At 43.6% G+C, this 21,662-nt stretch overlaps 1 protein-coding gene across 1 annotated transcript in view; it reads left to right on the plus strand.

The window, feature by feature from the left end:
* The window catches only part of BRINP2 (BMP/retinoic acid inducible neural specific 2), a 142,564-nt gene that overhangs the window by 68,766 nt on the left and 52,136 nt on the right, over nucleotides 1-21,662 (plus strand). Inside the window, exon 2 of the mRNA XM_061383287.1 lies at nucleotides 13,909-14,258. Coding sequence (XP_061239271.1) covers nucleotides 13,987-14,258 — 272 coding nt within the window. The 5' untranslated portion in view covers nucleotides 13,909-13,986. The remainder of the gene's footprint in view (nucleotides 1-13,908; nucleotides 14,259-21,662) is intronic.

Genomic DNA, 21,662 nt, shown 5'->3' on the forward strand with positions numbered 1-21,662 from the left:
TTTTGTTGTTCAGTCGCTCATTCATGTCTGAATCTGTGACCCCATGGATTGCAGCACACCAGGCTTCCCTGTCCTTCACCAACTTCCGGAGCTTGTACAAACTCATGTCCATTGAGTCTGTGGTGCCATTCAACTGTCTCATACTCTGTCATCCTCTTCTCTGCCTGCCTTCAACCTTTCCCAGCATCAGGGTCTTTTCTAATGAGTCAGCACTTCACATCAGGTGGCAGCAGTTTTGGAGCTTCACTTTCAGCATCAGTGCTTTTAATGAATATTTAGGATTGATTTCCTTTAAGATTGACTGGTTTGATCTCCTTGCAGTCCAAGGGACTCTCAAGAGTCTTCTCCAACACCACAGTTCAAAAGCATCAGTTCTTCAGTGCTCAGCCTTCTTTATGGTCCAACCCTCACATCCATATCTGACTACTGGAAAAACCATAGCTTTGACTAAAAGGACCTTTGTTGGCAAAGTAATCTCTCTGCTTTTTAATATGCTGTCTAGGTTTGGCATAGCTTTGCTTCCAAGGAGCAAGTGTCTTTTAATTTCACGGCTGCAGTCACCATCTGCAGTGAGTTTAGAGCCCAAGAACATAAAGTCTGTCACTGTTTCCATTGCTTCCCCACCTATTTGCCATGAAGTGATGGGACTGGATGCCTTGATTTTCGTATTTTGAATATTGAGTTTTAAGTCAGCTCTTTCATTCTTCTCTTTCACTTTCATCAAGAGGCTCCTTAGTTCCTCCTCACTTTCTGCCATAATGGTGATGTCATCTGCATATCTGAGGTTATTGATGTTTCTCCTGGAAATTTTGATTCCAGCTTGTGCTTCATCCAGCCTGGCATTTTTCACGTTATACTCTGAATATAAGTTAAATAAGCAAGGTGACAATATACAGTCTTGATGTACTTTCCCAATTTTTAACCAGTCCATTGTTCCATGTCCGGTTCTAACGGTTGCTTCTTGACCTGCATACAGATTTCTCAGGAGGCAGGTCAGGTGGTCTGGTATTCCCATCTCTTTAAGAATTTCCAGTTTGTTGTGATCGACACAGTCAAAGGTTTTAGCATAGTGGGTGAGGCGGAAGTAGATGTTTTTCTGGAATTCTCTTGCTTTTTCTATGATTCATCATGTTGACAATTTGATCTCTGGCTCCTCTGCCTTTTCTAAATCCAGCTTGAACATCTGGAAATTCTCTGTTCACATAGTGTTGAAGCCTAGCTTGGGGAATTTTGAGCATTACTTTGCTAGCAAGTGAAAGTGAAGTCGCTCAGTCGTGTCTGACTCTCTGCGACCCCATGGACTGTAGACTACAACACTGCTCCATCCATGGGATTTTCCAGGCAAGACTACTGGAGTGGGTTGCCATTTCCTTCTCCAGAGGATCTTCCCAACTCAGGGATCGAATCTGGGTCTCCCGCATTGTAGGCAGATGCTTTACCATCTGAGCCACCAGGGAAGTCTAGTTTGTGAGATGAGGGCAATTGTGCAGTAGTTTGAGCATTCTTTGGCATTGCCTTTCTTTGGGATTGGCATGAAAACTGACCTTTTCCAGTCCTGTGGCCACTGCTGAGTTTTCCAAATTTGCTGGCATATTGAGTGCAGCACTTTTACAGCATCATCATCATCCTTTAGGATTTGAAATAGATCAGCTGGAATTCCATCACCTCCATTAACTTTGTAATGATGCTTCCTAAGGCCTGCTTGACTTTGTACTCCGAGATATCTGACTCTAGGTGAGTGATCACACCATTATGGTTACTTGGGTCATTGAGATCTTTTTGGTACAATTCTTCTGTGTATTCTTGCCACCTCTTCCTGATATGTTCTGCTCCTGTTAGGTTCATACCATTTTTGCCCTTTATTGTGCCCATCTTTGCATGAAATGTTCCCTTGGTATCTCTAATTTTCTTGAAGAGATCTCTAGAATTACCCATTCTATTATTTTCCTCTATCTCTTTGCACTGGTCACTTAGGAAGGCTTTCTTACCTTTCCTTGCTATACTTTGTAACTCTGCATTCTGATGGGTATATCTTTCCTTATCTCTTTTCCCTTTCACTTGTCTTCTTTTCTCAGCTATTTGCAAGACCTCCTCAGACGAGCAATTTGCCTTTTTGCATTTCTTTTTCTTGGGGACAGTTCTGATCACCGCCTCCTGTACAGTGTTATGAACCTCCATCTATAGTTCTTTCCGGGACTCTATCGGATCTAATCCCTTGAATCTATTTCTCACTTCCACTGTATAATCATAAGGGATTCGATTTAGGTCATGCCTAAATGGCCTAGTGGTTTTCCATACTTTCTTCAAGTTAAGTCTGAATTTTGCAATAAGGAGTTCATGATCTGAGTGACAGTCAGCTCCCAGTCTTGTTTTTGCTGACTGTATAGAGCTTCTCCCAGAGAAGGCAATGGCAACCCACTCCAGTACTCTTGCCTGGAAAATCCCATGGATGGAGGAGCCTGGTAGACTGCAGTCCATGGGGTCACACAGAGTTGGACATGACTGAAGTGACTTAGCAGTAGCAGCATAGAGCTTCTCCATATTTGACTGCAAAGAATATAATCAATCTGATTTCGGTATTGACCATCTGGTGACGTCCATGTGTAGAGTCTTCTCTTGTGTTGTTGGAAGAGAGTGTTTGCTATGACCAGTGTGTTCTCTTAGCAAAACTTTGTTAACCTTTGTCCTGCTTCATTTGGTACTCAAAGACCAAACTTGCCTATTACTCCATTTATCTCTTGACTTCCTACTTTTGCATTCCAGTCCCCTATGAAAAAAAAGGGGGGGGGGCAACTTTTTTTGTGTGTTAGTTCTAGAAGGTCTTGTAGATCTTCATAGAACCCATCAACTTCAGCTTCTTCGGCATTAGTAGTTGGGGCATAGACTTGGATTACTGTGATACTGAATGGTTTGCCTAGGAAATGAACAGAGATCATTCTGTCATTTTTGAAATTGCACCCAAATGCTGCATTTCATACTCTTTTGTTGATGATGAGGGCTACTCCATTTCTTCTAAAGAATTCTTGCCCACAGTAGTAGATATAATGGCCGTGTGAATTAAATTTGCCCATTTTGGTCCATTTTAGCTCACTGTTTCCTAAAATGTCAATGTTCACTGTTGTCATCTCCTGTTTGACCATAGGGACTAGATCTGATAGATAGAGTGCCTGATGAACTATGGACTGAGGTTCGTGACATTGTACAGGAGACAGGGATCAAAACCATCCGCATGGAAAAGAAATGCAAAAAAGCAAAATGGCTGTCTGGGGAGGCCTTACAACTAGCTGTGAAAAGAAAAGAAGTGAAAAGCAAAGGAGAAAAGGAAAGATGTAAGCATCTGAATGCAGAGTTCCAAAGAATAGCAAGAGATAAGAAAGACTTCTTCAGCGATCAATGCAAAGAAATAGAGGAAAACAACAGAATGGGAAAGACTAGAGATCTCTTCAAGAAAATTAGAGATACCAAGGGGACATTTCATGCAAAGATGGGCTCGATAAAGGACAGAAATGGTATGGACCTAAAAGAAGCAGAAGATATTAAGAAGAGGTGGCAAGAATACACAGAAGAACTGTACAAAAAAGATCTTCATGACCCAGATAATCATGATGGTGTGATCATTCACCTAGAGCAAGACATCCTGGAATGTGAAGTCAAGTAGCCTTAGAAAGCATCACTATGAACAAAGCTAGTGGAGGTGATGGAATTCCAGTTGAGCTCTTTCAAATACTGAAAGATGATGCTGTGAAAGTGCTGCACTCAATATGCCAGCAAATTTGGAAAACTTTGGAAAAAAAAAATTTGGAAAAGGTCAGTTTTCATTCCAATCCAAAAGAAAGGCAATGCCAAAGAATGCTCAAACTACCGCACAATTGCACTCATCTCACACGCTAGTAAAGTAATGCTCAAAATTCTTCAAGCCAGGCTTCAGCAGTATGTGAACAATGAACTTCCAGATGTTCAAGCTGGCTTTAGAAAAGGCAGAGGAACCAGAGATCAAATTGCCAACATCCACTGAATCATGGAAAAAGCAAGAGAGTTCCAGAAAAACATCTATTTCTGCTTTATTGACTATGCCAAAGCCTTTGACTGTGTGGATCACAATAAACTGTGGAAAATTCTGAAAGAGATGGGAATACCAGACCACCTGATCTGCCTCTTGAGAAATTTGTATGCAGGTCAGGAAGCAACAGTTAGAACTGGACATGGAACCACAGGCTGGTTCCAAATAGGAAAAGGAGTACGTCAAGGCTGTATATTGACACCCTTCTTATTTAACTTATATGCAGAGTACATCATGAGAAAGGCTTGGCTGGAAGAAGCACAAGCTGGAATCAAGATTGCTGGGAGAAATATCAATCACCTCAGATATGCAGATGACACCACCCTTATGGCAGAAAGTGAAGAGGGACTAAAAAGCCTCTTGATGAAGGTGAAAGAAGAGAGTGAAAAAGTTGGCTTAAAACTCAACATTCAGAAAATGAAGATCATGGCATCTGGTCCCATCACATCATGGGTAATAGATGGGGAAACAGTGGAAACAGTGTCAGACTTTATTTTTGGGGGCTCCAAAATAACTGCAGATGGTGACTGCAGTCATGAAATTAAAAGACGCTTATTCCTTGGAAGAAAAGTTATGACCAACCTAGATAGCATATTGAAAAGCAGAGACATTACTTTGCCAACAAAGGCCTGTCTAGTCAAGGCTATGGTTTTTCCAGTGGTCATGTATGGATGTGAGAGTTGGACTGTGAAGAAAGCTGAGCGCAAAAGAATTGATGCTTTTGAACTGTTGGTGTTGGAGAAGACTCTTGAGAGTCCCTTGGACTGCAAGGAGATCCAACCTGTCCATTCTGAAGGAGATCAGCCCTGGGATTTCTTTGGAAGGAGTGATGCTAAAGCTGAAACTCTAGTACTTTGGCCACCTCATGCGAAGAGTTGACTCATTGGAAAAGACTCTGATTCTTGGAGGGATTGAGGGCAGGAGGAGAAGGGGATGACAGAGGATGAGATGGCTGGATGGCATCACTGACTCGATGGACGTGGGTCTGAGTGAACTCCGGGAGTTGGTGATGGACAGGGAGGCCTGGTGTGCTGCGATTCATGGGGTCGTAAAGAGTCGGACATGACTGAGCGACTGAACTGAACTGAATGGACCTAACATTCCAGGTTCCTATGCAATATTTTTCTTTACAGCATTGGACTTTACTTTCACCACCAGACATATCCACAACTGGGCATTGTTTCCACTTTGGCTCAGCCTCTTCATTTCTTCTGGAGCTATTTCTCTACTCTTCTCCAGTAGCATATTAGGCACCTAATGGCCTGGGGAGTTCATCTTTCATTTTTTTTGCCTTTCATGCTGTTCATGGGGTTCTTAAGGAAAGAATGCTGAAGTGGTTTGCCATTCCTCCTCCACTGGACCATGTTTTGTCAGAACTCTCCACCATGACCTGTCCTTCTTGGGTGGCCCTACATGGTATGGCTCATAGTTTCATTGAGTTAGACAAAGCTGTGGTCCATATGATCAGTTTGGTTAGTTTTCTGGGATTGTGATTTTCATTCTGTCTGGCCTCTGATGTGCAGGGATAAGAGGTTTACAGAGGCCTCCTTATGGGAGGTACTGGCTTTGGGGCAAACTGAGTCTTGCTCTGATGGGTGGGCCATGCTCAGTAAATCATTAATGCAACCTTCTGCTGATGTGTGGGGCTGTGTTCCCTCCCTGACTGTGGTAGGGGTAATGGTGACCTCCTTCAAAAGGACTTATACCAGCATTCCATGGTTCCCAGGACTGTTGTAATCAGTGCCCCTGATGCTGTGGCAGACCACTGTCAACCCATGCCTCTGCAGGAGACTCCCGGACACTCACAGGCAAGTATGGCTCAGTTTGTTGTGGGGTCACTGCTCCTTTCTCCTGGGTCCTGGTGCGCACAGGTTTTGTTTGTGCCCTCCAGGAGTCTGTTTCCCCAGTCCTGTGGAAATTCTATAATCAAGTCCCACTGGCCTTCAAAGTCATATTCCCTGGAGGTTCTGGGGGTTCTCAGTCCCTTTGCTCGATCCCTAGGTTAGGGATCCAGCAAGTTGTTCTGCAGTTTGTGGGTCATCTGCCCCACAGCTCTGTGGTGGGACTATGGTAACCTCCTCCAAGAGGGCTTATGCTACATGTAGTGCCTCCCAGATGTGCTGCAGCCAGAGCCCCTGTCCCTGCTGCAGGTCTCTACTGACCTGTGCTGCTGTAGGCAACACTCAGACACTCAAAGGCAGGTCTGACTCAGTCTCTTGTGGGGTCCCTGGGTCCTGCTGTGCTCAAGGTTTTGTTTGTGCCCTCCAAGTGTCTCTGGTGGGAAGAGATTTAATTCTAAACATAATTTTGCTCCTCCTACTGTCTTGTTGGGGCTTCTCCTTTGCCCCTGGATGTGGGGTATTTTTTTGGTGGGATCCAACATTCTCCTGTCGATGGTTGTTCAGCATCTGGTTGTAGTTTTGGAGTTCTTGCAGAAGATGAGCACACGTCCTTCTACTCCACCATCTTGTAACCATAGTACAAGTTGTTTAGTCGCTCAATTGTGTCCAATTGGACAGCAGCACAATAGGCTTCCCTGTCCTTCACTATCTCCTGGAGTTTGCTCTAAGTCTTGTCCATTGAGTCAGTGATGCCATCCAACCATCTCATCTTCTGTTTCCCCCTTCTCCTCCTGCCTTCAATCTTTCCCAGCGTCAGGGTCTTTTCCAATGAGTCAGTTCTTTGTATCAGGTGGCCAAAGTACTGGAGCTTCAGCTTCAGCATCTGCCCTTCCAATGAACATTCAGGCCTTATTTCCTTTAGAATTGACCGGTTTGATCTCCTTACTGTCCTGAGTAGAGTCTAAGTAAGTGAAATTATTTGGCTTTCACAAGTAAATTTCTACTTTTTTCGTCAATAAGCTGGCTTAGCTGTGACTTTGATAAACTCACATGTAACATGGAGTTTTACTTTCACAGCCAGTTTTAGGACAAAGTGGATACACTGAAGCATCATGAGGAAGGTACAAATTGTTTTAAGCTGCTGAATATTAGCGGTACCAGCACAGGACGTGAGAATCTAGATATTTAAAATTTGCTTGACAGGTTGCTATTACAACCTGTGGGCATAAACAGGAAATGGCCAAAAGCTCTTCTCTTTGAGAAGCCCAATTTTTACACAACTGTCAATGCAGCAATTATTCTGTCATCTTTTTTTTTTTTTTTTAAGGTGAAGGGACATGTTCTAGGTATCCTTTTTTTAAGGAAAATCTTTAAACATGTTTAAAATTTTTCTTAAAAAAGGATTTTTTTGTCTTCAGATCCTGAGAAAAACCAATGAAATGGAAACCATATGATTCTGAGGCCAGGTTTTTCAGAAGCGCCGTCAGCACTGAATTCAGGCATTCTTGCTGTGCTCAGCAGACCCAGCCCGGCAATCAAAACTGATTCTAAAGCTGATACTCCTATAACCAGGCAGGTTCCAGCACATTGTGAGCCCTGAAAAAGCATAATTACAAACAAAGACTGACAAGAAGCACACGTTGACTTAATATAGCTGGATTCTTTCAAAGAGCACACAGCTTTTCACACACATGCTCACACCTGTCCTTAGAAACCCTTGATTAGCAGAGGAGGGGGTGGCTGCCATCCCCTGTGTTATAGCAGAGGCCACCAAGATGCCACCAAGATGGCTGGGCCAGGGCCACATGTTGTCACCAGCTCAAATTGCTGTCTCTATGAAATGCATGGAATTGATTCACCCTGTATTTTTTAAAGACTATGTAAGTGCTAGAGTTTTTTATAAAAAGAAAGACCCGGCCCTGACCTTGAGAGGTCTTTAACCTGATGAGGGGTGATGTTGTATGGCTCAGTGGAGATGATCAGATGAGGGGGAAATGATCATCATCACTGCACTCAAGAAACTGCCATGCTACCTTTTTCTCCAGAAAGCACCAAGAACCCTCACAGGCATGCAGAATGGGGGAGAGGTATCATTGGTTTTTTTTGGCTGTGCTGGGTCTTAGTTGTGGTACGCAGAATCTTCATTATCACAGGCGAGATCTTTAGTTGTGGCATGTGGGATCTTTTTTCTTTTTTTCCAGTGGCAGCATGCAAACTCTTAGTTGCAGCATGTGGGATCTAGTTCCCTGACGGGGGATTGAACCCTGGCCCCCTGCAGTGGAATTGCGGTGTCTTAGCCACTGAGGGACCACCACAGAAGTCCCTTATTGTCTTTTATGTGTCTATTATTTTTTGATTGCTGTGTTAAGAATTACCACAACGTTAGTGACATAAAGCAATACGAATTCACTGTGTCACAGTTTCTGTGGGTTAGGAGTGCAGGTATAGGTTAACTGGGTTCTCTGCTCAGGGTCTCACAAGACTGAAATCAAAGCATCAGTCAGGGTAGCAGTTCTCTTCTGGGGCTCAGAGGTCTCTTCCAGGATCATGAGGTCGTTGGCCGAACTGGATTTCTTGAGGTGGTTCCACTGTGGTTCCCATATTCTTACTGGCTATTGACTGGGGATTGTATTCAGTTCCTAGAGGCTACCCACAATCCCTTGCTGCATAAGCCCCATAGACCATACATAGCGTAGCTGTTTGCTTTCTTCCAGGCCAGCAGGAGCCATGTTCTCAGACACTTCACTTTCTTTTGGAGGTTCATCTGATTAAGCCAGGCCTACCCAAGATACTTTTCCTTTTCATTAACTCAAAGTCAACTGATTAGTAACCTGATCATGGGAAGAGTGTCTCATCACATTCACAGGGCCTGCCTGTACTCAGCAGGAGGGGATGATATGGGACATAAACAGAAGGACTCAGGAATGTTGGGGACCATTTCAGAAACTGGCATTCTGCAGTGTCCTTCCCATGTCAGTGCTTGTCCACCCGACTGTGTTTGCTGCTTTGGCCTACTGTGTCAAGCAGCCCCAGTCCCCAGAATGTGCCTCCACCACTGTGCCTTTAGAAAGAGAACAGTATTTTTTAAGAGGAACTAATCACTGATGGTAGGCAGTGTTTCAGACAATGTAACGAGTACTTGTTTTCATGTTGTCAGGACTCAGCAGAGTGTCTGGCACTTAGGAGTCCTCAATTTCTGTTTCTCATGCAATGAATGCATAGATGATTAAATGAGAAATATTTTGGGCATCCTCATCAGATTACATCCCATAAAAATAAATGCCTACCTCCCCATGTGCAAGGCTGATTCCTCCTTTTAGTTTATAGCTCTTTCCCCACCCCCTGGTTTAAAAAGTAATGCTTGCTTATTATAAAAACACTCTTGGAAATATTGCTTCTTTCTATGGTTTTATTTTTTATATTTAACTTTTTTAATCCATCTGGAACTAATTTCCCAATACTATGTATAAAATAATCCATCCCCTACCCATTTAATCCGTGATGCTTATATATATATATGCATATACACTAAGTTCTTATATATAATAAGGTGTATTTCTGAGCTAGCTGTTCTGTTTCATTGATGTGCCCACCCACTTTGTATGTCAGTATCACCTAGTTATTGGAATTTTATTATATGTTTTAAGATCTGGCAGGTCAGGTATTGCCCCACTATTCCTCCTTCAGCCCCTCTCTCCATCAGTTCATTAAATACAGGTCTATCTTGCTGCCCACTCTAGTACTTTTGAGAGCAAAGCGTTCTTTGGCAAAGTCTGGACATGGAACCAGATCTAGGTTCATAGTCTACCTTTGCGGCTTCCTAGCTCAATGCCTCTCAATCTCAGGGATATGTAAACAGGCAGTGAAATGTTCAGAGTAGAAACTTATTGTCATAATGAACTGGAGTAACACCTAAGAATGATCCAGTACATAGTAGATGGTCAATACCTACTATCTGGAGTGGAGGAGTGACTCTGAAGGCCCAGGCACCTTTGCTTCTGTCCCTTCATCCTTATCAGCAGACATGGCAAATCTTTTGAAAACCTCTTGTACAAATGCTGAGGCTTGGATCTCTCAGCCTCAGGCCAGCTTTTAGGCCTAGAGTATCCAGGATTAAGACTTGGCCCAGCCTCTGGGCAGCCTCTTCAGGGTTTGCATTGGTCCAAGGGAAGTCTGGTGGTTGTGCTGAATTGGAGTCATTTCAGAGTGATCTGGGGGCCTTGGGGTGTGGGCGTGAGTAAAGTGCTGAAATCCGCTTTACCTAACCTTAAAGGAAATGCCAGGGAATTAATACCTTTTGCTTCATCCCCAGGGAGCCCATCTTTAGATTGGCAGCCAGAGAAAGGCTTCAGTCCACAAATTACAGGTGTTGGCGATGGGAAGTCATTCTAGCACAGACAGAGGTGGTAGAGATGGGCGAGACTCTGACAGCATGTGCTAGACTTTGAAGGTGAAAGACATGTATTGGATTGCAAAAGCCCCCACAGTATTGAGTTAGTCTTGTGCACTTGCCCAGAGGTTTATAAAGGTGACTAGTTATCCTTAGACAAGTACAAGCACTAGAAAGCAAAGTCCTGGGGTGAGTCATAGGGAGCCAGGAGTTTTGAAGGCCAAAACTTTACTTCTTTCCTGGAACTTTCCCTCCAACTCAGAGAGGCCAGGACAGGAAGCATCCCTGAAGGCCTACTGTGTGCTCTCAGGAGCTAGGATAGGAGGATAGACAGCTGTGACCTCAGAGAACTTCCATATAACACAGTGAGGAGAAAGCGTGATGGTCATCCTCATGTTCCTGGATTTGCTCTCTGATGATGCCAATGAGGCAGTTTGATTTCCCACTCTAGCTATATCCCTGCATGGCCTTCTGTGAAAGAACAGATCAGATGTTCACAGCTAGAAGTCAAAAGCTGGACTATTATCTAGTCAAGCCTTTTTCTCTCCTCCTTTTTTATTTTTATTTTTTAATAAAAAACATAGTTTAATCCTACATTGTTTTATTTTTTAGTTGAAGTATGGTTGATTTACAATGGTGTGTTAGTTTCAGGTGTATGGCACAGGATTCAGTTATCTATATATATGTGTGTGTGTATATATATATATATATATATATAAAGTATTTTATTTATAAAGTGCATATGTGTGCATGTTAGTCACTCAGTCATGTCTATCTCTTTGCAACCCCATGGACTGTAGCCCACCAGGCTCCTCTGTCCATGGAATTTTCCAGGCAAGAATACTGAAGTGGGTTGCCATTCCCTTCTTCAGAAGATCTTCCTGACTCGGGGATCAAACCCAGGTCTCCTGCATTGCAGACAGATTCTTTACTGTCTGAACCACCAGGGAAGCCATATATATATTTGCTGTTGATTAGTCACTCAGTCATGTCCCTAAGAGTCCACAACTTTTTGTGACCCCATGGGCTGCAGCACACCAGGCTTCCCTGTCCTTCAGTATCTCCTGGGGTTTGCTCAAACTCATGTCCATTGAGCTGATGGTGCCATCCAACCATCTCATCCTCTGTTGCCCCCTTCTCTTCATGCGCTCAATCTTTCCTAGAATCAGTGTCTTTTCCAATGAGTCAGCTGTTTCCATCAGGTGGCCAAAGTATTGGAGCTTCAGCATCAGTCCTTCAGTGAATATTCAGGTTTGATTTCCTTTACGATTAACTGCTTTGATCTCCTTACTGTCCAAGGGACTCTCAAGAATCTTCTCCAGTACCACAGTTTGAAAGCATCAATTCTTCGGTGCTCAGCCTTCTTTATGGTCCAGCTCTCACATCCATGACTACTGGGGAAAACATAGCTTTGACTACAGGGACCTTTATTGGCAAAGTGATGTCTCTGCTTTTTAACATGCTGTCTAGGTTTGTCATAGTTTTTCTTCCAAGGTGCAAAGATCTTTTAATTTTATGGCCACAGTCACCATCCACAGTGATTTTGCAGCCCAAGAAAACAAAGTCTGTCACTGTTTCCATTTATTCCCCATCTATTTGCTATGAAGTGTGGGGGCCAGATGCCATGATCTTAGTTTTTTGAATGTTGAGTTTTAAGCCAGCCTTCTCACTCTCCTCTTTCACTTTCATCAAGAGGCTCTTTAGTTCCTTTTCACTTTCTGCCATTAAGGTGGTGTCATCTGCATATCTGAGGTTACTGATATTTCTCCCAGCAATCTTATTTCCAGCTCGAGCTTCATCCTTCCTGGCATTTTGGATAATGTACTCTGCATAGAAGTTAAATAAGCAGAGTGACAATATACAGCCTTGACGTCCTTCTTTCCCAATTTTGAACCAGTTTGTTGTTTCATGTCTAGTTCTAACTGTTGCTTTCTGACCTGCATATAGGCTTCTCAGGAGGCAGATAAGGTGGTCTGGTATTCCTATCTCTTTAAGAATTTTCCACAGCTTGTTGTGATCCACACAGTCAAAGGTTCTAGCATAGTCAGTGAAGCAGAAGTAGATGTTTTTCTGGAATTCCTTTGCTTTTTCTATGATCTACCAGATGTTGGCAATTTGATCCCTGGTTCTTCTGCCTTTTCTAAATCCAGCTGGTACATCTGGAAATTCTCAGTTCACATACTGTTGAAGCCTCGCCTGAAGGATTTTGAGCATTACCTTGCTAGCGTGTGAAATGAGTGCAATTGTGCAGTAGATTGAACATTTATTTGGCATTGCCTTTCTTTGGGCTTGGAAAGAAAACTGACCTTTTCCAGTCCTGTGGCCACTGATGAGTTTCCAACTTTGCTGGCATATTGAGTGCACCACTTTAATAGCATCATCTTTTAGGATTTGAAATAGCTCAGCTATTTCATATATACATGTGTGTGTATATATATATGTATATAATTTTTCAGATTTTTCTCTTATAAGTTGTTACAAAATATTGAGTACAGTTCCCTGTGTTATACAGTAGGTCCTTGGTGCTCATCTATTTTATATATCGTAGTGTGTATATGTTAATCCCAAACTCCTGATTTATCCCAACCCCACCCCTTTCCCCTTTAGTAACCATAAGTTTGTTTTCTATGTCTGTGGGTCTATTTCTGTTTTGCAAATAAGTTAATTTGTGTCTTTATTTTTTTGATCCACATATAAGTGATATATTTGTCTTTCTCTGACTTACTTCACTTTGTATGATAATATCTACATCCATCCATATTGCAGCTAATGGCATGACTTCGTTCTTTTTTTTGATGGAGTAATGTACCGCTATGCACATATACCACATCTTCTTGATCCATTTACCTGTCAGTGGACGTTTAGGTTATTTCCATGTCTTGGTTCTTATAAATAGTGCTTATGTGAACACTGGGGTGACTGTATCTTTTCAAATTATGGTTTTCTCTGGATATATGCCCAGGAATGGGATTGAGGGATGATATGGTAACTCTGTTTTTTGTTTTATAAGGAACCCCCATACTGTTCTCCATAGAAGCCTCTCTATTTTCTGTAAGAGATAACTCAGAGAAAGGTGGTGATTTGCCCAAGTTAATCCAGTTTCATAACAGTGATGGGAGTTCACTATTCTACCCACAATTCACCATCAGAAAAACGGGGTTTCTCTTTGCTTTACATCAAGCCTCCAGAGACAGCACACAGTCTATGAGTCTATCACTGGTACACCGTGAGCATTTACATTTTTGAAAGAGGAAGACAAATGTGAATGGTGTCGAGTTTACATAGAAAACAAGAATGCAACACACCATAAGAGTTAGAGTTAGACCAGCTGATGTCAAAATTCTGGTTTCAAAAGCTGCATGAAGGTAAGCAGCTTTGTTCATCTCACTATACCTTATCTTCTTATCTGTAAAATGATCATGATGGTGTTGCCCATAGGATTGTTTTAAGAATTACATGAAATGTACATGGACACTTAGCTCAAGGCCTAGAATGAAGGTGTATCACTAGGATGAAGGGTTCCTAGAAGGGTCCCTGCCCAGGGAGGTTTGATGTTCTCAGGCCCACCGGGTCAGATCAGGGTGTGCAACTGACATCTCCGTGTGGCCCTTTTCCAGTTCCAGGAGCCCTGGAGGAGCGGCACAGAGCGGGAGAGTGTGGCGAGAGAATGAAGACACCAACCGCCCGGGAGAAGCATGAGGTGGCAGAGCAGCGCTCGGTTTAGAGGGCTTCGGCCGGTGGCGGCGGCCCCATGGGCAACTCTACTGGCTCTAGGCCTCCCCGGTTGGGTGCTGGCTGTCTCGGCCACAGCGGCCGCTGTGGTTCCCGAGCATCATGCCTCCACGGCCGGCCAGCCGCCCCTGGACTGGCTTCTTACCGATCGGGGCCCCTTCCACCGCGCGCAGGAGTACACGGACTTTGTGGAGCGCTACCGCCAGGGTTTCACCACCAGATACAGGATCTACAGGTGAGTGGGGCTCCCCTCCGAAGCCAGTCTGTGTCTGCACGGGTGCCAACCGCCAAGCCAGCTGGCAGACCGCAGACTGCACTAGGAGAGAGCTGGAGGAGTAGCAGGCAGGGCGAACAAGCTTGCCATGTTTTTTTTTTTTTTTAAAGCAAGAAGAAAACACATACAAGCTGGAAAACCTGCTGATGCCTCCTGGGGAACTTAGCAAAAGGGTTTCTATTTATAGGTTGTACTGCTTATAAATTGAGGACAAATCAGGCGGCATGGAGTCAGCATGTGGCCTGCGCTGCTGCAGGAGGTCAGAGTCAAATGCTGGGGACGGGTTTTAACTAATGGGTGAGATGCGTTTATGAGTTGTAATTACCTCGACTTGCAAATGAAGACAGGGCAGCTCCAGTTCCTGCCTTAGAAGTGGGGGGAGCCCCACAGGGGCAGGGAGGGGCCTGCCCTCACCCTTGTCAACACCACAGCCTCAGCTGGCCTTGTGCAGGAAAGGGGCTGTGTCTTCCTGCCCTCTCTCTGCATGTCCCTCAGGAGCATCAGAGCTGAAAGTCAAACAAGTGACCTACCTGGTCCCTCTGACTAGGCACAAATTCCCGGCTGCTGGAGCAGCACTTCAAAAGCACAAGGCTCCTCGAAACCCTCACCTTGGGTGACTCGGTGAGCCTCAGCACTCTCTGGAGTGTATCCCTGAATTCAACCTTGCCCTTCATCCCTGGGCTCAGTCTCTCCCTTAAGTGTCAACCCCTTTTCCTCTTCACATTGACTGTAGTCTTCAGATAACTCTAGGAGCTTTGCTAAAATTTTCTTTTTAATTAAAGACATTTACTTTTCAATTACAGATTATTTCCTAATGAAAGGAGTGGAGATGGAATATGAAAAAACACAAGAGAAACAGAATCAGAAAATCACCTATTCTTTTTTCAGGTAGAGGTTGCTATCTGTAAGCTGAGTGTATGCATTCTTAGTCTTATGAACACGCTAAAGGTTTCACCCTCTTTCTAGATCTAGCAGTTTACATGCCTTATGTATGTGAACTCACTTACTCTTTCTAACAATCCTCTGTGGGAGGAACAATTATTCTCCCCATTATACAGATGAGAAAATCAAGGTCCAGAGAAGTTAAGGAACTTGTCCAGGGGCACACAGCTGGTAAATGGTGAAGCCAGGATTAGCTCCCAAGCAGTCAGACTCCAAAGTCTGGGTCCTTAAATTATATTTAAAGAAATTATATTTTTCTGTTTTTAGGTTTTTTTTAAATTTATTGTTGTTTTACTTATACAGTAACCTGTTTGGGTTAGTACGGAGTCTTAGAAATGAGGGTTTAACATATTCAGCACTGAGAGATTCATGTATAGGGGCCATTCTCCTAGTACATGATTTCCCACATGGCAGATGCAGACAGACAGACAAGATGAGGTGTTTGAGGGGCTGGTGCTTTATGAGTGCAGAGGTTTGTAGAAACAAAAGCCATTTCTCTCCCAATCTGGTCTCAGAAAGGACTGCAGCTGATGCTCTCTGATTCAGCAGCTCTGGTCCTTGCCGTCCTCCACACACCATGGTGGGGATTCTCTCAGGGCCATTGAGGTGGAGACCAGCTCGAGCGGAGTGACTGAGCGAAGCCTGCTCCAGAGAGAGAGGTTAACTTGAATCTCAGTAAATATGTAAATTAGAACTGTATCCTCCACAGATTTTCTATAAGGTAAATTCAGGGTGATGCTTCTTATCAAAGAATTTCCTTTTCCATCCCTCCAAAAAAAGAAAAAGGAAAACAGAAAATCTACCCTAGAATTCATTTAGTGGTGAATTCCTCTGGTCCAGGAAAACAAGATTTAATTCATCTCAGACTTTTCAGTTTACCCCCAAATCTTTCAAAACACTGTTATCACCAAATATATATATACATATATATATATATGTATATATATATATTCTTTTTTTTTTTTTCAAGTAAATGGGAACTGAAATGTCAGACTGGGAATCCCAACACCACCATTCATGTCTAAGGACTCTGGGATCTAGAGGAGTTAAAGCACCAGTTTCCTTCTCCCGTCCACAGATGTTTCTTGTCATCAGGCCCCCGCCTCAAGCCTGGCAACCACTGAATGCCTGGGTGGCAGCTCAGAGCTGGCCCCCCAGGAGTGTCTGGAATCACTTCTGCACCACCAACGTTCTATCAGTTGGTAATAGTTTTTTGATCATTTAATGTGACAAGCTCGTACACTGTGCCGCTCTGTTTCTCTGGGGTCAGTTATTGCACCTGAACTTGCGCTTGGGGAAACAGTAACCAGTCATTCTGACAGGAATGCAGCGCTCTGATTTGCAACCCTGTGAGGGGGCAATGAGAGAAGGGTCCCACACGGCTGCTCCAGGAGCATTCTGGGAGTCCTGCTTTTAGTTCTTAAGCAAGATGCTGGATCCAGGTACACAAGTGTTGCAGGGGTCTGTATTATCCCCATGAGAACTCACTCTTATCCCTTCCCCTTTTGTCTGTAGTGGTGATTCCCTCAAGCAACTCAAGACCTTGCTTACTGGGATGAGAACAGGTCATGGAAAACTGGTAGAATATATATTGAGGGTCATCTCCAATGACTAGAAGGGCATTTTGTCTAGAAGGCCAGATGGAGAAAGAGTTTACAGAGAATATCAGAAATGCTCTGCAGTGAGAGATTGAGCCTTGAACAGAATTAGTCTTTTATTCACTTTTTTTTTCTGTATTTGGCTGTGCTGGGGCTCAGTTGTGGCATGCAGCATCTTCATTACGTCACATGGGCTCTTCCATGGTGGCACACGGCCGGTAGGGCAGTGGGCTCAGTAGTTGCAGCACAAAAACTCAGTTGCTCTGAGGCAGGTGAGATCTTAATCCCCCCACCAGGGATCGGACATGAATCCCCTGCATTGCAAGGCAGATTACTAACCCCTGGACCACCAGGAAGTCTCTTATCCAACATTTTAAGAAAGCTTTTGGTGCTTGGAGATCGTATGGTATCTGCATGTGCTTTCATACAAGAAAGGAGGTGAACTGTAATGGGGGAAGAATAAGACTTTCCAGTGGGGTTAGAGTATTTGGTGTAGAATTTCACAAAGCTCTCTCCCATAGCAGAAGAGAGGCCCTTCTTCTCTTCTAGCTGTGTGTGAGCATATCATAACAATTACACAACCAAATTCTAAGATTAAACTCCAAGTCCTACCTCTTCTTTTCATTTTTTCCATTCTTATTTGGAAATCAGAGTGTTCTCTCACTTGGAGGAGATGACTGATTTTTCTAAAATAGCTCTGGCCTCTCTAACCGTGGGTCCCCAGAGATCATTGCTCTCTCATTTAGGTTTGTATTCACGTAGGCACAGGTGCTTCAAAGTGAAGGTTCTGGAGCCAAATGACCTGAACTCTAATCCTGGAGCTGCAGCTTACTAGCTTTATAATGTTGGGATAATTATTTAATTTCTTTGTTCCTCACTTTCTTTATTTGTAAATTTGGGACAAGTATAATGCCCACCTCTAATGGACTGATGCGAAAATTTAAAGAGTTGATAGACGTAAAACACTTAGAATAGTGCTTAATAAATATTACCTGTTATTAGAATATCCTCAATAAATATTAACCAGTGGAAAAGTTATAATGAGATGAGAGCCATGGGTACTCTCCTTGTGATAACATCTGCTGGGGACTTAGCATTTGACAACTTGCATTAGAAGGAGAAAAAAAATGTTCTCATGTTTTGTGTTTTTTAATAAATAGAGAAGTGTTTCATGCTTCTCTATTTTTTAAATTAATTAATTTATTTGTGGCCCTACCTCAGAGCATGCAGAACTTCCCCAACCAGGGGTCAAACCTATATCCCCTCCATTGCAAGCACAGAGACCCAAACAATGGAATCACAAGGGAAGTCCCTCTTGCTTTCTTTTTTAAAGTGTATTAACCTTAATTCCTTCTCTCTCTCTCTCAACTGGAGAATGAATGTATCTTCTCTGGGGCACACTCTTACTGGTCTTATGGACTACCATGAAGAGCTAGCTTATTTCCAGCCTGTTTTAGAGTCACCACAGAGAATGACCTTTCTTCTAAAGTCGGGGATAGCCAACTGAGCAGGCCTGCCTTGAGGTGTCCTACAGAAGGGAGTCAGTGGTCCCTGCCAGCTCCCTGGTCCCAGGGCTAACATGAACAGTCTCAGGGGCACCATTATGAGAAAAGAGACGATATACATACTTGTGAAAACTTTCTAAATAGCAGGATGGGGCTTGGCCATCTTACTCAATTTTTGGTCAGCTTTTAAATTCCATTAGCCGACCTCTCAGCAACTCCTCAAGACCTGTCAGACCAAGATCTGAGCAATCAGCCCACTTCTCAGACACTGTCTCTTAACAGGCTAGTGGTAAGAGCTGTAAGAGCAGAGATCCTGTCTCTAATTCCATTTGTGACCCCTGAATGCCCACATTTGCTCCACTCTAGCCCTCAGTACAATAAACATTTAAGTGATCTGCTCTCACACCAGCCCTGTGAGGCAGGTGGGGACTCTTAGGGTTCAAAGTAGTGAGTTGGACTCGTTCAAGGTCAGAGAGGTAGCCAGTCACAGCCAGAAATAACACTCAGGGCTCCTGACTTGAAGTCTCCTGCTCATAACTCTAGACCACGCCACTTCCCTTTGACTGGTAAATGCATCTTCTTCATAATGCACAACCTAATCAGGCACCTAAATTGAGCTGATGCAAATGTAAATATGGTTTCTCGAAACACTCTAGTGGTAATGTTCCATTCTCTCTTTGCTACAAATCAAAGTAATGAGCAGTCTGGGTTTTTTTTTTTTTTTAATTTCTTTTTGTATTAAGGCTTTAATAGAGAGATAATCATGGGATTGGAAAAAATCCAAGCCGCTATGATGAAACACTTAAAACTTGGAAAGAATAAATTAAAACGAAGAGAGAAAGTTAGAAATAGTATAGAACAATGAGTGTGATATGGTGGTTGGAAGAAAAAAGCAAGGCCAGGTATAATTCCAAATTATTGATCTTAGTCATTAATGCCTGCATTTCTATCTGTCTCTCTTTTAGAAAAGAAGGGGTCTGGGGATGTATTAGAAGTCTTTTGAGAGAACAAATAAAAAATTAATAGATATCTTCATTTTTAAAAAGACCTTTGTATTTTTTATCATATTCTGGGCAGAGTTTGCAAATTTTGAGAACCAAAGTAGAGCAAAGCTTAAAACCAAGAGGTCGGAGTGGTACCCAAAGGTGGGCAGTGTAGAAACAGAAATGTGTCAGAGGAGGTGCATCTGGAGACATCCAACAGGACAAACTGGGGTAGAATCAGATGACGTGCTGAATGACGTCCACTAAAAGGACCTTTCCACGGGCACCAGAGCAGTTATCTTAAGGAAAGATAATCTGTTTATGATTCATCAGGATGAAAAACAAGGCTTGGCAATAGTACCTGAGACGGAAGCGAGACAGGCAAAACCCAATATTTTGTCCATACTGCTCCACGTGTGGTCTATGGACCGGCAGCACTGGCATTACCTGAGAGCTCGTGAAAACTGCAGAACCTCAAGCCTTGTCCCAGCCTACAAAATCAGAACATGCATTTTAGCAAGAGCCCCACACGAACTGTATAGCACTAACGCTTGATTAGATTAAGTGCTTGGGAGATGGAGAGGAGAGCCGAGTGGCCAGGGTGGAGAAGGACAGAAGGCTTCACGGTAGGGCAGCATCCTCCATGATGCACTTGAGGTAGTGAGAATATTTACAGGAGATGCTACAAATAGAGTAGGAGTCATAGGAAGTTGAATTTAGGAATTATTAGTGCCAAGGCACATAAACTCATAAGAATAGATCCAAGCAGCTGGGGGAAAAGATTTTTAAAAGCAGAAAAGGCTGGAGGGCCTAGAACCAGCCTGTGGGAGCCTTGTGGGAAATGGAGAGGTGAGGAAGCAGAGAGCAGCTGTGGAAGCCATCACAGAGGGAGCACCAGAGCTGATTTATCATCCGGACCACGTCTCACGGACTAACAAACACTGATTTGAATAAACAGCAAACCCTGGGAGAGGCAGCATCTCCAATTAAGAGATCACAATCCACATAAATAAACGGCAACCTCAGTCTGCCTGGGTAAATCCCAGTGATTTCCTAGGTGTTCATTACGGCTGCAGAGGTAGAGAAAGGTTGTGTTATCACACAGCTGCAGAGCACCACCAGGGAAGCCCTGGTTCTCAGGTGGATGGGACAGGCAGGGAAGGAGGTGAGCTCTGCCAGAAACACTACCATCACCTGAGCAAACTGGTTGATCTCTGCCCTTCTTGCTAGGTTTCTGTTTTGGCAAGGGAGTTTCCTGAGATGGAAGAAGAGGAAGAAATAGTATGAAAACTAGAGCAAAGCAAAGCAAAACAGAGGCATTGCAGAGTGATGAGCCTAGAGACTCATCACAGGTACTCTTTCTTGGTCCATAGAGGTGAGGAGGTGGGAGGGGAACAGAATGAAATGTCTAGAATCCACTTTCCTCAAGAGTTCACTGCTGGCTAAATGTACAGCCCAATATCTGACATAGACTATCTAATCTAGGCTGTAGACCCAGCCCAAGGACTTCACCCAAGGAATTTTACTCCAGAAGTGTCTGGAGGTTGAGCACTACAAGGGCATACAGGCTCTTGCAGACCCTCATCCTTGGACAGCATTTCCTCTCCATCTTAACATGGCAACATCTGGGACCAGTAGAGCCAACCTATGTGAATGAGGAAGTGTGCTGCTCACTTGGAGAAAGGAGGAAGCACAGAAACAGACAAAGGCAGTTCAAGAGCATGAGAAGAGCAGAATCCCTTCCATCCGTTTTATTGAAGGCCAACTCTGTGCTTATCCTTCTATAAGACTCTGATAATAATCATTAATGGGGAGGACACGGCCCTTGATCTGGAACTCACAAGACCAGTGCATTTGGAGAACGTGCTAGATGGCTCTGAACAGAAAGGTGAGGAAAGCTGCAATGAAGTAATGCCTTGGCTGGACTCTCATGGCTGAGTGGGAGCTATCCGGGTGGAGAGCTTGAGGAACTGTGCCGTGGACACAGAAGCGGTATAACCAACGGTGTGGGAGCGCCAAGTGTGCTTTAGAAACTGAGCAGCCAGTTCCAGTTATCCATTGTAAATGCCGAGAAGCATGTGACTGTCCCTCCTCCACCTGTTCTGCCCCACTGCCTTATGTCTGCCATATCTTGTCCCTCCAACATGCCAAAAGGGTCTCCTAGACACTGATTTCTTTCAAGGTGCAGTTTTAAAAAGCCTCTTTCCTGAAGTGGCATGTCATTTTCCTGTATTAGCGATGAGTAAAATGAAGTAGAAGTAATTACATATCTGTAGAAAGTAGGACCAAAGGCAATTCCTTGTGTTTCTACCTGGGGAAAAATGGACTTTGAATATG

This window comes from Bos javanicus, chromosome 16 (assembly GCF_032452875.1).
Source record: "Bos javanicus breed banteng chromosome 16, ARS-OSU_banteng_1.0, whole genome shotgun sequence".
Classification (NCBI taxonomy): Eukaryota; Metazoa; Chordata; class Mammalia; order Artiodactyla; family Bovidae; genus Bos; species Bos javanicus.